The sequence below is a fragment of the Momordica charantia genome, assembly GCF_013281855.1.
Source record: "Momordica charantia cultivar OHB3-1 chromosome 4 unlocalized genomic scaffold, Mcharantia_2.0 BLBB01000004.1, whole genome shotgun sequence".
Lineage (NCBI taxonomy): Eukaryota > Viridiplantae > Streptophyta > Magnoliopsida > Cucurbitales > Cucurbitaceae > Momordica > Momordica charantia.
In genome coordinates, this window is record NW_028275162.1 from 1,716,854 (window position 1) to 1,729,523 (window position 12,670).

Below are 12,670 nucleotides of genomic sequence, written 5' to 3' on the forward strand. Positions count from 1 at the left end.
TATTTATAATTGTACTCAACAAATATATTATATTTATAATTAAAAAATTATTAATAATTTTTAACAAATGAATTACAAAAATTCAAATTTTGTAGAGATAATAAACAATGACGCTGTAAAGATCACTGAATAAGCTAAAAGTTGCATTTTTAACAAATTCACACCAATTTTCAAAAGTTCTATCCGTGAACACCTAAGTATTATTAACAAATAATTGGATATTCAATCGGAAACTCCATTGTTGTAACTGTAAAATTCATTGCAAAATCTTGTGGATATTCGATTTAATTAAAATTGAGATCAAGGAGGGAAAATATTGTTTCCTTAAATTATTTTGAGAATGGAAAAAAATATATATATCCATTAGAAAAAAATATCTAAAACTTTTTTTTAGTGTTGGCATGAGATTAACTCAAGGATAATTAATATGTATTTTTAATTAGAAAAGTTATAGTTCAAATTCTCACACCTTCCCACCTTTCTACTCAAGAAAAAAACATTTTCCATTTTAGCAAAAGCTGACGAGAGACTAATTTTTAAGGTTTTTTTTTTTTTTGGTAAGTATAAAAACTAAAACATATAAAATCCGAAATTACATATATTTTATTTTATCTTATTTTGTGCAGAATAAAAAAGAAGAATTGTTCTTCTTCCATCGCCGAGAAACTGCCATTTCTACAAATCCTCTCTCTCGTCTGCTTAAAAGCTAAAAGTTGATTTGCCAGACTCTGCAAATTCGAGATCGTACGGATAAAGATGAGCGGGCACGACTCGAAATATTTCTCGACCACCAAAAAGGGTGAAATTCCCGAGCTCAAAGAGGAGCTTAATTCCCAGCATAAGGCATTTCTCTCTCTGTCTCTGTTTCTCTTCGCATTTGTATCGCTATATCAACGTCTGGGTTTCCATTTTTTGGTCCGTGATCTCTATCAATTTAGCTGCTTATAACTCATCTCTTGCTTTTGCTAGGAGGTTGTAATGCTAGTGTCTGAATGCCTGGAATTATATCAATGATTTCTGTTTTGTAATGCCAGTGTCTGAATTCCTGGAATTATAAGAGATTCGCTAGCATTGTATTTTGAGTCAGAATATGCGTCTATTAATACATTCGAGATGGGATTTCCATCTTGGTAGATTTACTGTTTATTTTATAATCATGCCAAGTGGCTTAAATTTACGAGCCTCAACTGATTCTCACTGAAGCCTGGTACAAGAATCCAATGGAAAGTGTTGCTGTATGATATATTATGCTTGATCCCTTTCCAATTGATTAATTCAGTATTGTTATTGAGCCTGATATTTACATGTGGCTAACTTAAAATTTAAGTATGACATATACTATAATGTACCTAAAGTTTGGATTTAGAGGTTGCTTGGAGGAAACTTATGCTGTATGGTGGCTAACATATTTTTGCTCAGCATGAAGTTTCATTCCTACTTCAAAATATTTCCCCACCCCCAATCACTTTAGTTTGGGTAATGTGTCTGTGAGAGTCCTATTAGGGGTATAGGAGAATATTAATTTGTTAGGTATCCGAATACAAGAACCTAACTAGAACCGATAGCCTTTCGAGAGGGCCATCTCTCTCCCAAAGAACTCTCTCAAGTTCCTTACACAAAATACTATTCTCCAAGATATCTTTCTCCTCTCCCTACCGCCCTTATTTATAACAACTCACCCTAACTAATCACCATTCTAATTACTATATTACACCTTCATACTAACAAACAAATATTTCCTTATACCTCTAATATGACTCTCACAGTGTCCATGTCCGATTTATGTTTGATACTTATAGGAGAATAGAAGTGTGTCAAAGTGATTATGAGTCCAACACTATTTAGACCTTATTATGCACGTATCAAATAATTGTCAGACACAATAATTACACATAAATACTATAGGAAATGACGGGACATTGTCCACATATGTGCTTCTTAGGAATTAGGTCTTGATGGCTGCAAAATAGGTTTGTTCAGTTTGAATTTTGAATATCTTAAGAAGTAGGTTTTGAAATATATTGCAGGATAAGAGAAAAGATGCTGTTAAAAAGGTCATTGCCGCAATGACTGTTGGGAAGGATGTATCGTCACTGTTCGCGGATGTGGTAAATTGCATGCAGACTGAAAATTTGGAACTGAAAAAGCTTGTTTACTTGTATCTAATTAATTATGCCAAAAGCCAACCTGATCTAGCAATTCTTGCTGTGAACACATTTGTGAAAGTAAGTACTAACTTGATTTCTTAATTCTGTGTGATTAGGGAATTGTAGAAGTACTATTTTTAATGCATATTTTTGCAGGATTCACAAGATCCAAATCCTTTAATTCGTTCTCTAGCTGTAAGGACAATGGGATGCATTCGAGTGGATAAAATCACAGAGTATTTGTGTGATCCTCTTCAGAGATGCCTTAAGGTTGTTTCTGTGGCGTATTCTTTCATATGTTTGACAATAAATATTCGGTACTTGCCTCTAATTTTTTATGCAAAGTTATTGCCTGATTCCTGGATAAATTCTCTCTTTCCTTCCTTACTTCCAATAAACTAGAATGCATATGGTTGGGAGGAGAGGAGTTCTATTATTGTGTTCTGAATAAATAGACACAATTATGTAATCTTTTGACAGGATGATGACCCTTATGTTCGCAAGACAGCCGCCATCTGTGTCGCCAAACTCTTTGACATAAATTCCGAGTTAGTTGAGGACAGGGGTTTTTTGGATTCTCTCAAAGACTTAATATCAGACAATAACCCAATGGTTGTTGCTAATGCTGTGGCAGCTCTTGCTGAGATTCAGGAGAATAGTATCAGACCAATCTTTGAGATCACGAGTCACACACTGTCAAAGCTTCTTACAGCTCTAAATGAGTGTACTGAGTAAGTGCTGCATTTTTATTTTTTTTTTTTTGTTCAAAGAATGAAAATTTTATGAATTACTTTATATGAAGGACATCAATAGGAATATAGCTATTTGAGGTTATTTTTCATTTTCATTTTCTCCCTAGTCCCTATTACAGCTGTGTTGATTCTTTATCAATGGGATATAAGAAAATCAATCTCTTTTAAAAAGTTTTGCCAAATTTCACTTGACTGGTAGCAATCAATTATTTTTATTTTACCATATCTGATAAGTGATAGGCTGATAGCAATGCCATCAAAAAGAGGAGAATTCCTATAGGGTTAAAAGTAGTCTGGGTGAAGTAAACAATAAGAAGTGTCTGGATATTAGTGCCTCACTTAGTCATAGAGGTTGTGTTGGGGGAGTAATTTTGTTTTCATTCTGGCTCCTGTGTTTGTGCAGGGAGAACTTCCTGAAGCTTCTTATTAGTTGATTGGAGTTCTGTCTCTACATTAGTTTTTAACTTCTCTGCTGTGTTCTTTACTTCAATTGCACATTTTTGTTTCTTGATAAGAAATTACTGTACTCTGGTTTTTCTTCAGATGGGGTCAAGTTTTTATACTAGATGCACTTTCTAGATACAAAGCAGAGGATGCTCGCGAAGCAGAAAATATAGTGGAGAGAGTTACTCCCCGGCTACAGCATGCTAATTGTGCAGTTGTTCTATCAGCTGTGAAGGTCATTATTCTATTAAGTAATTGATTTTCTCCACCATATATGTGTGATTTTGAGAAAGTTCAAAGTGTATTTCAACTAACTTATATCTTTTTGTCTTTCTATTCCTATTTTCCCCTTATTGATAGATGATTCTCCTACAAATGGAACTTATCACCAGCACTGATATAGTTCGAAATCTTTGCAAAAAGATGGCTCCTCCTCTAGTTACTTTGCTCTCATCAGAGCCTGAGCTACAATACGTTGCTCTGCGAAATATTAGCCTTATAGTACAGAAACGACCTACAATTCTTGCACATGAAATTAAGGTGAGTTGGTGGTAAGTCTTCCAGTTTGGTGGTGCTTGTAATTTGTAATAACGTTGAATGTAAACAATCAGGAAGATTTGTTCCGCTCGTTTTCTGTAAGCTTACTACTTCCCTTTTGTTCTCCTTTTTGCTTTCTCACCATTGATGTAGGTTTTCTTCTGTAAGTACAATGATCCAATCTATGTAAAGATGGAGAAGTTAGAAATCATGATTAAGCTTGCATCTGATCGGAACGTAGACCAGGTACACAATCTTCAACAACTTCATCTGTTCGTTTTTGCATCTACCAATTAATTTTTTAGGACATACTAAGAATTGATGCCCTTTTGATTAAATTTTTTTCAGGTTCTGCTTGAGTTCAAAGAGTATGCCACTGAAGTAGATGTAGATTTTGTAAGAAAGGCTGTCCGTGCCATTGGTAGGTGTGCAATCAAGCTAGAGAGAGCATCTGAACGATGCATAAGCGTGTTGCTTGAGCTTATTAAAATTAAAGTGAACTACGTGGTTCAAGAGGCTATTATAGTCATCAAGGATATTTTCAGAAGATATCCTAACACGTAAAAATTTCTTTCCATTCCCACAATTTTGATTGCTGATTGATCGACAGTTTGGTCATTCCACCTTCATTTTGGTTCTCTATTCTGTTTATAGTTATGAGTCTATCATTGCCACACTCTGTGAAAGCTTAGACACATTGGATGAGCCAGAAGCGAAGGTAATGGTTGTACTGTCATTTTTTAAATGGCACAAGTGATTAGTTTCTTCTTTTCTTTTTTTTCTTTTAATCAATCTCTTGAAGTCACATATACTTTCTGTTCGTCTCTCTGCCTTAAGGCATCAATGATATGGATTATTGGAGAATATGCAGAGAGAATTGATAATGCAGATGAACTCCTTGAAAGCTTCTTGGAGAGTTTCCCTGAGGAACCTTCACAAGTTCAGTTACAATTGCTTACTGCAACCGTCAAACTTTTCCTTAAGAAGCCAACTGAGGGACCACAGCAGATGATTCAGGTCATTTCTCTACAAGCATAATTATGATTTTCCGAATTTTTTGGTGACATGCGGGTCATGCCATTCTGAGACAATCACAAATGAGTTTAGTTTTCATGTGTTAGGAGTAATTGCCTCCAGCAATATCAGCATATAAACACTTCATGGCATACTGTTTGAAATCAGAACATTCAAATAATTACTGGTGCAAATTATTATGAAAATACTTTATGTAAAAACAATTATTGACAATCAAATGTTGACTTCACGTCCATTTACAGGCTGTTTTGAGCAATGCTACTGTGGAGACGGACAATCCTGATTTGCGTGACCGTGCATATATCTATTGGCGTCTCCTATCAACTGATCCAGAGGTTTGTTTTGCTGATCAATTTTTTCAGCTTCATTGTCATTATAACATTCATGTTTGGCTGTTTAGTTGATAATAGCTTTGTTTGGGGTAGAACCATGAGTAATTTAATCAGTTTTGAACCAATTCTCAAGCACATGTAATTTGAGCGAACTAACTATGTCATGATTATTATTTAAATTTTCACTACCAACCCCATCTCACTCTTGATGGCTGGGTACATGAATCTCAATTTTCTGGTACTTCCTATTTTGCAGGCAGCTAAGGATGTGGTTCTTGCTGAGAAGCCCATAATTGGCGATGATTCAAATCTGCTCGAGCCCTCGCTTCTAGACGAGCTTCTTGCCAATATTGCCACTTTATCCTCTGTATATCACAAGCCCCCTGAAGCATTCGTTACCCGCATGAAGACAGCATCTCAGAGAATCGATGAAGAATATTATCCTGAAGGAAGTGATGCAGCGAATTCAGAGTCTCCTGCCCATGCTGCTGGTGCATCGCCTCCTACTACTTCAGATGCACCTTATTCAACATCAAAGAAACCAACCCCTATCCTACCTTCTCTTCCTCCACCTCCAGCTTCAGTTCCAGATTTACTTAGTGACTTGATTGGACTCGATAACAGTGCTATTGTCCCTGTTGATCAGCCTGCTGCTCCTGCTGGGTAAGTTTGAACTGGTACCCATTTTTGTATCTTCTGGGCCTGCGAATAACTTCTCAGTCTAAGACACTAACTGATGCCTGAAATACTTCATGTGAATAAATATTGCTAGATCGTAAAACTGCTCTATACAACTGTTTCTAATAAACATTTTCATGGAGATAAGTGAATAACAACAAATATAGAACCTCTATAAGCTTTTCATAAACGGCACTTAGTATGTTTTTTGGCCTGCAGCCCTCCACTGCCTATTTTGCTACCAGCATCATCTGGTCAAGGTTTACAGATCAGTGCACAGCTCACACGCCAGGATGGTCAAACATTTTACAGTCTATCATTTGAGAACAATACTCAGATCACACTTGATGGGTTCATGATCCAGTTTAACAAGAATACCTTTGGTCTGGCAGCTGCAGGACTCTTGCAGGTAGATTTGCATAATACAGTCCGGAGTTGATTATCCATGGACGAAGTTAAATTCTTGTCTTTCTATCTAATAGGTTCCACCCTTGCAACCCGGGTCAGTTGCAAATACTCTCCTGCCCATGGTTGTGTTCCAAAATATGTCTCAAGGTCCCCCAAGCTCACTTTTGCAGGTAGCTGTGAAGAACAATCAGCAGCCAGTGTAGTACTTCAATGATAAAATTCCGATGCACGTTTTCTTCACCGAAGACGGGAGGATGGAGCGTGGAAACTTTCTCGAGGTAAAAAAGATAGTTTCAGTCTCCTTTTCTTCTCTTTTGTTGGGGGCATGATTGGGTGTTCTCAGCTGCTTCCTTTCTCTCCCTCCCCAGTATTATTTCCATAAACATGTTGATTTCTTGTTTTGTTTACTTCTCGAGGCAGTCTATGAATGTAGAATAAATGCCATTTTGGCATTGAATATCTTTTCTTGCAGACTTGGAGGTCCCTTCCAGATTCAAATGAGGTTTCTAGAGATTTCCCCGCCATTGTTGTAAACAATGTTGAGGCCGTTCTCGACCGACTGGCTGCAACGAACATGTTCTTCATTGCCAAAAGGAAGCACGGGAACCATGATGTATTCTACTTCTCTACTAAAATCCCCAGAGGAATTCCTCTCTTGGTTGAACTTACCACAGTTCTGGGAAGCCATGGATTGAAATGCGCCATCAAAACTCCAAACGTTGAAATGGCACCACTCTTCTTCGAAACCTTGGAGACCCTTCTCAAGGAATGATTCAAATTTTGTATTTTTTTTTTTCATTCTTTTTCAATCCCTTATTCTTTTATGGTATTTGTAAATCCATGCTGGGTATTTAAGCCTAGTATTTTCTGTATCCACTGAGGTCTGAGCCATATATCATTCTTTGTTTCTTGGAAAATAAACAAACCCAACTACATACATAATTGAATATAATTTAAATTGCAATGAAAAATGTGAAATTATAAATTAACAATCAGAACCATGTAGAAAATATTGGTAGCATGCTACCTCGACTCTATACTTTTATTTCATTTCCATTTTGGTTCTTGTACTAAAAAATTTCAAAACATTCATTTTAATTCCTAAACCTTTAAAAAATGATCATTTTAGTCCCTTCATTATCTTTTATATTTCATTTATTTTGTTAAAATATTTTCATTGCACATAAATTACATTAAAATTTTATAAATAAAGAATAAAATAGTCACTTTTTCAAAACACATGAACCAAAATTGGATATCTTAAAAGTAAAAGGGACTAAAATGAACAAAGTCAAAAATTGCTACAAGAACAGCAACATTCAAAACATGCAAAATTGTGTTGGTTTCGACCATTTTTCTTCATTCAATATGTGAAGGAAAAGGGTTGTTTGGAGATTACCAATAAATCAACAATACAAAGAACGAGTATACAGAGATACAAATTGATATTCTTGCCCAAATATTCACCTGGTTTCATTTTGATAGTAAAATTTGAAATGTGACTGTAAATAGAGAATAAGGAAGCTTTTATAAGTTGGTTCCTTTGGTTTGAAAGTTGGTGGGAATTTCAGAGCTCAATGGCTTAATAATGGCTGCATTTCCTGGGAGTGGAACCCAAAATCAATTCTGTCCAATGCACCGTTTTACCTAGAAAATGCTTCATGTAAGAACATGGGGGAAAAAGGAAGAAGGCTTTGGCACATTGTCTAAACACAAGTCATAAAGATGGCATAATTTTATAACTACCATGGATGAACCAACCTCCATTACTATTCTGCTTCCACATCCAAATACGAAAGCATTACATTGCATACCTGCTTCATTAGCTGCTCTACAACTTTAAGTTACAGAATCCACCTGCAAATAGGAAGCATTATAGCAATCTAACATTCTTTCTTGAGTTGCTGATGCGGGGCTACCCAGCTTGCTTCAAACAAACCATCGCCGCACTTTCTCTTCCCCGAAAAAGAGAAAAAAAAACATTGAAAGTAAAAGAGGGGCTTGGCACAGTTCAATACAAACTTTTAAATGCCAGAACTAATCAAATTACAACAAATCCACACTTCTTTCCTAAGTCTTTCTATTTCCGTGCAATGTTTCTCAAGTCAAGCGCTTAAATAAATTAACCGCAATTTTTGCATCGTGTACCGACAACGACTACAAACACAGATCACAATATTGCCCCACAGGTTTGCACACGTAAATGTATTTGAACATTGTAGTTTAAAGAAAAACCTCTGGTTTGTGCGAGCACAGTATCTTATCTTCACTGTACAATTCCACAACGACATTAAAAAGAACTAAAGGCCCAGGAAATCGCACCTCCTTGTCACCTACATGAACCGTGATCAGTCAGCCAGTCATCTCTTCCGGCGCTTTGGCTCCACCTATAGCATGAGAATTCAACATGAGAATCCACATTTCTGTTTCATAAAAACCAGACAGCATGGGATAGAAATTCATTGCACTACACTAGCTTTGACCTTTCGGCCAAAGATTGGGGATTATACAGAAAGCAGTTGATTAAGATGTCCACTAATACTACTACTCTCTTCAGTGTTGACCATACCATATGAAGAACCTGACTTTGGATGGATATATGTTGTGTAATCCATCATCGGAGATTGAAAGGACAATTTAAAGGACATGGACACCCATATGCATCTATTCAGATACGATACAGATAACACAAAAAGAAACAACACTGAAGTGATCTTGCAAAACCTGATTTAGAATCCCCACATAGTCAACTCAGAGAAACTTAAAAAACGAGGTAACTTTGGAGTCGTTAAGGAGAAAATTTAGGACCAGATGCGAACTACTAGTGCACAAGGGGCAGTTAGAATGAAAAGTATTCCCAGGCAAACTACAGAGTTCAGATGCACCATCCAGTACGCATCATTCTGCAACTTCAATTATGTGTTATTCCCAATTTTAGTGTTAACCACCAAATAAACATAAATGCAGCGCAGTTATCCAGTTGGCACCAAATGAGTACCAAAACTAAGTTATCAGTCACCAAAACCAAATTTTGTACGAGACTACTAATACTCATTAAATAGAATGAGTTTCATATAATGCAATTCAAGAGCTACCCTAGTAGGACTACACCTTCTGCCCTGCACATAACGATAATTCAGTTGTCTATACAAAATATCTCCATGATTCTCAACAGTAGCTAAAACCTCTATGTTAGAATTCATTTAGTGGCTCATCTGGCCAATATAAACAAGTTACATATGAACCAGTTACAAATAATCATTCTAGATTTCCCCAAGGTAACAAGGTTGGCCAAAAGGGACAAATAACGTTCTCATATATCCAAAATAGTACCTCCTCTGGATTTGATTCTCAAAAATACAATTATAGCAGTATGGCTCATACATAGAGATGAATCAGCAACCCTTACCTTAGCCTCGGCAGAAGGTGATACTGGAAATGCATTCAAGGACCTCTTTGCATCATTTTCTGATGAACAATCTGAACACAAAAAGTGATCCAACTTCTTTGCTTCTTCAATGGTCATTCCCATGCATGATGGATGAAACCTGCAAAACGTAGATGTGAGCTGGAAGAATCAGAAAACAAGTCCTTTCATTTCTACATTGTCGTTCACATTCTGGTACATTACCCTAATAACATCACAAAAAGTGATTGAACATAATGCTGAATGCCTATTATTAAATTTCCAAGAAAAACCATCCACCCCAGAAATAGCCTATGTGCATAAAAGAACAGGGTGGAGGACACTATCTACGATCAAATTGTAGATACATAAGACAAGCACAAGGAACCAGATACACCACGTAACTGAGCCACATAGGTTGATCACTCTACAGCAGGCGCTTATGAAATCAAGAAACTTACCAATCTTTGCATCCCTCACACTGAACCATAAGGTCATCGGGGTTGTATGGCATCTCACATTTACAGTACCTGCAATTCAACCAAATCCCAAAATAAAGATAAAATGCAATTCTTCTTATACAATTAAAAAGTTAATATCTTTTTAGAAACACGAAAGGAACCAGGTACACCATATAACTTACACAGCTACACGGTCTGGTGTGAATCCGCCAGTGGCAGCCTTGTACTCGAATCTGCAAAAGTAGTCCTCTGCACCAACATTCTCAAGCTTGGTATAGTTTTTAAAAGAGTGCACTGTGCATTTACCCTCTATAGTGTGAGCACTCTGAACATCAAAGTGGTCCGAGAGGAAAAGTTCCTTTGCCCCGTGGAACTGCCTCCGTCCTCCAATTGATTCTTCCGGCCGATAATACCACCGAACCCGAACCTTCACGTTGTTCCGGTGATCGGCTTCAATTTTCTCAACACGAGCAACGTAGGGAGGTTTGTCGGAGTCCGAGGGTCGCATTAACACACATTCACCAGCTGCAACAACCACAGAAACCCAATTCCAAAAATCAATGACACCACCCAGAAGCAAACACAAAAATTACAGGAAATGCAAACGAAACTTTGAATGACAAAGCCGTATTGCGAAGAAAATGACCCATTAAGCGTCGCTTTGAACACAAACAAGCAAGAAAAACGGAACGACTTTTGGGTGTTTTCCGATGCTAAAATCGGAGAGGTAAACCCAAAAAAACAAAAAACAAAAGAAGAAGAACAAAAAGAATCTTTGTTCCCAGAGAGACAATACGTCGAACAATTTTGTTGGTGCCTTTGATGGTGTATGAATCAAGATCTTTCTTCCCGGGTTTAGTCTTGGCCATCAATTAATCCCGCTAATCTAAGATACTGTTCGAGTTATCTCGCTACAGAAGAAAGACCAAAAAAAAAAAAAAAGCCACGAGAGTGAGAGAAAGAAGACAAGCGAAGCAAACTCTGAACGAGAATGCGAGCTGAAAAAGGGATTAGATTGCCCTCATCGATTGCGATTATTGGGCTCAAATCAACAAAATTGGAACCCTCTGAGACTGAAGAGTGCCACACCGAGAAACCCTAAACACAGAAGGGCCGAAGACTGGAGAGAGAGAGCGGAAGAGAGAGAAAATGGGTATGGGGATTTTGTTGGGATGCGGCATGAACAAGATGATCCATCATCACATGCATCACAAATCCACTGTCATGACTCATGCATGCATGCCCGAAATTTTTTACTAACATAAAAAATTTCAACTTTATTACTTATTGCTTAATTAATCAAAAATTAACTTCATGAATCATAACTCTTAAATTTATTTTAATTTCATATATTCTTATTTTATTTTTCGAGACAGTTATTCTTTTATTTTTCTTTCATTTTAGAAGTGGCATATGCATTTTTCACTTGTGCTTTGATTCCATCAATGTTTCGAAGTATATTCTTTTGATGAATTTATTTGTTTTCAAAATATCTTAAATGTCTCCTCATTTAATTTCGAATCTTGTTGATGGTTCAAAAGTAGTTGGGAAAATATAGTTATAATAGTATTGGTCGTTATTGAAATAATTAATACTGCAAAGTCACTAAAACGAGCTTAGTTCAGTGGTAATTGACATCTGTCTCAACAAAAAATCATAAGCTGAAATCTTTCTCCGCTACTTGCTGTACTAAAAAAAAGGTAATATTGCAAAGTCATTTATTTCTTTAGGTAGTCTTTGGTATATTAGTATCAAAACCGAAGCACCGGAAATATAATGATAATGTTAAAGCACATCAAAAGTGAGATTTGTAAAATATAATTTAAAATTTATTTAATATAAAATAATTAATAGTATAAAGTTAAATGTTAAACGTAGAAATTAAAACAAAAATGTTAGACTTGGAGTTTGGCATAGCCTTAAAAAAATACTACCTAATTTATGTTCCACTCATTCAATCTAAAAAGAATAATGTAATTAAAGCTAAGTTTAAAATGGCAAGATTAATAAATTTACAGATACTACTTAACAAATACTAAGTGACTATTAAATATTAAAAAAAATTGACTATCAAATATGGGTTAATAATTTTGTTTTCTTAGTTCAATAAATCGGATTAGAGAGATTTAAACATCCAACGAATGAGTAGATGTCAATTACTGTCGACCTAGACTCGTATTGACAAATTTTGGTTAACGATAATTGGCACATATCTCAGACCAATAGATCATGAATTTAAATCATCTCATCTCAAAATACATATCAAGCAAACCTGCACATCGCACCTCAACAAACTTTTTGAAATGATAAGTCGACCTTTAAAAGTAACAGCAGGCACAAATTTCTAATAGAATCAAGAGTTGCAAAATTATACTCGAACATAGTCAGGCAAACACTGATTTGAGCATTTGTTTACCATGGTTCCTCTCTCGCCAGCTAGTCATTGGTCCGAACTTTGCAACCTTGATCA

General features: G+C 36.1%; 2 protein-coding genes and 1 pseudogene across 6 annotated transcripts; 2 read left to right on the forward strand and 1 right to left on the reverse strand.

The window, feature by feature from the left end:
* The first annotated feature begins 628 nt into the window (after positions 1-628).
* On the forward strand, positions 629-6,945 carry LOC111007980 (beta-adaptin-like protein B). Its single transcript, XM_022280542.2, has 15 exons — positions 629-843; positions 2,028-2,225; positions 2,304-2,417; positions 2,628-2,878; positions 3,443-3,578; positions 3,704-3,883; positions 4,034-4,126; positions 4,229-4,440; positions 4,535-4,598; positions 4,718-4,897; positions 5,158-5,250; positions 5,504-5,910; positions 6,145-6,334; positions 6,408-6,611; positions 6,806-6,945. Exons 1-14 carry the CDS (start codon positions 757-759, stop codon positions 6,534-6,536), a joined length of 2,334 nt encoding a protein of 777 aa, XP_022136234.1. The 5' UTR covers positions 629-756; the 3' UTR covers positions 6,537-6,611; positions 6,806-6,945.
* LOC148211629 (beta-adaptin-like protein C pseudogene) lies at positions 6,831-7,285 on the forward strand (annotated as a pseudogene).
* Positions 7,286-7,660: 375 nt separating this feature from the next.
* On the reverse strand, positions 7,661-11,371 carry LOC111007999 (chromatin remodeling protein EBS). Of its 5 annotated transcripts, none has more exons than XR_015790083.1 (7): positions 10,997-11,371; positions 10,383-10,725; positions 10,201-10,269; positions 9,743-9,881; positions 8,656-8,720; positions 8,148-8,190; positions 7,661-7,980 (listed from the first exon to the last, which is right to left on the reverse strand). XR_015790083.1 is itself a non-coding variant. In XM_088122325.1 (6 exons), exons 1-5 carry the CDS (start codon positions 11,067-11,069, stop codon positions 8,694-8,696), a joined length of 651 nt encoding a protein of 216 aa, XP_087978451.1. In that variant the 5' UTR covers positions 11,070-11,371; the 3' UTR covers positions 7,661-8,190; positions 8,656-8,693. The 5 variants fall into 5 exon arrangements, 3 of the variants coding, with proteins under 3 accessions (XP_087978451.1, XP_087978450.1, XP_087978452.1); XR_015790081.1 differs by having other exon boundaries at positions 8,095-8,190; XM_088122325.1 differs by having other exon boundaries at positions 7,661-8,190.
* Positions 11,372-12,670: the final 1,299 nt, after the last annotated feature.

Bases quoted from the DNA above. Each gene is read 5' to 3' on its own strand.
- LOC111007980 (XM_022280542.2), top strand. From the start codon at position 757: ATGAGCGGGCACGACTCGAAATATTTCTCGACCACCAAAAAGGGTGAA. The intron at 2,879-3,442 runs GTAAGTGCTGCA...GTTTTTCTTCAG, and splicing joins GCTCTAAATGAGTGTACTGA to ATGGGGTCAAGTTTTTATAC. The intron at 4,127-4,228 runs GTACACAATCTT...AATTTTTTTCAG, and splicing joins CTGATCGGAACGTAGACCAG to GTTCTGCTTGAGTTCAAAGA.
- LOC111007999 (XM_088122325.1), bottom strand. From the start codon at position 11,069: ATGGCCAAGACTAAACCCGGGAAGAAAGATCTTGATTCATACACCATC. The intron at 10,270-10,382 runs GTAAGTTATATG...GTTGAATTGCAG, and splicing joins ACACCAGACCGTGTAGCTGT to GTACTGTAAATGTGAGATGC. The intron at 9,882-10,200 runs GTAAGTTTCTTG...TACGTTTTGCAG, and splicing joins TGTGAGGGATGCAAAGATTG to GTTTCATCCATCATGCATGG.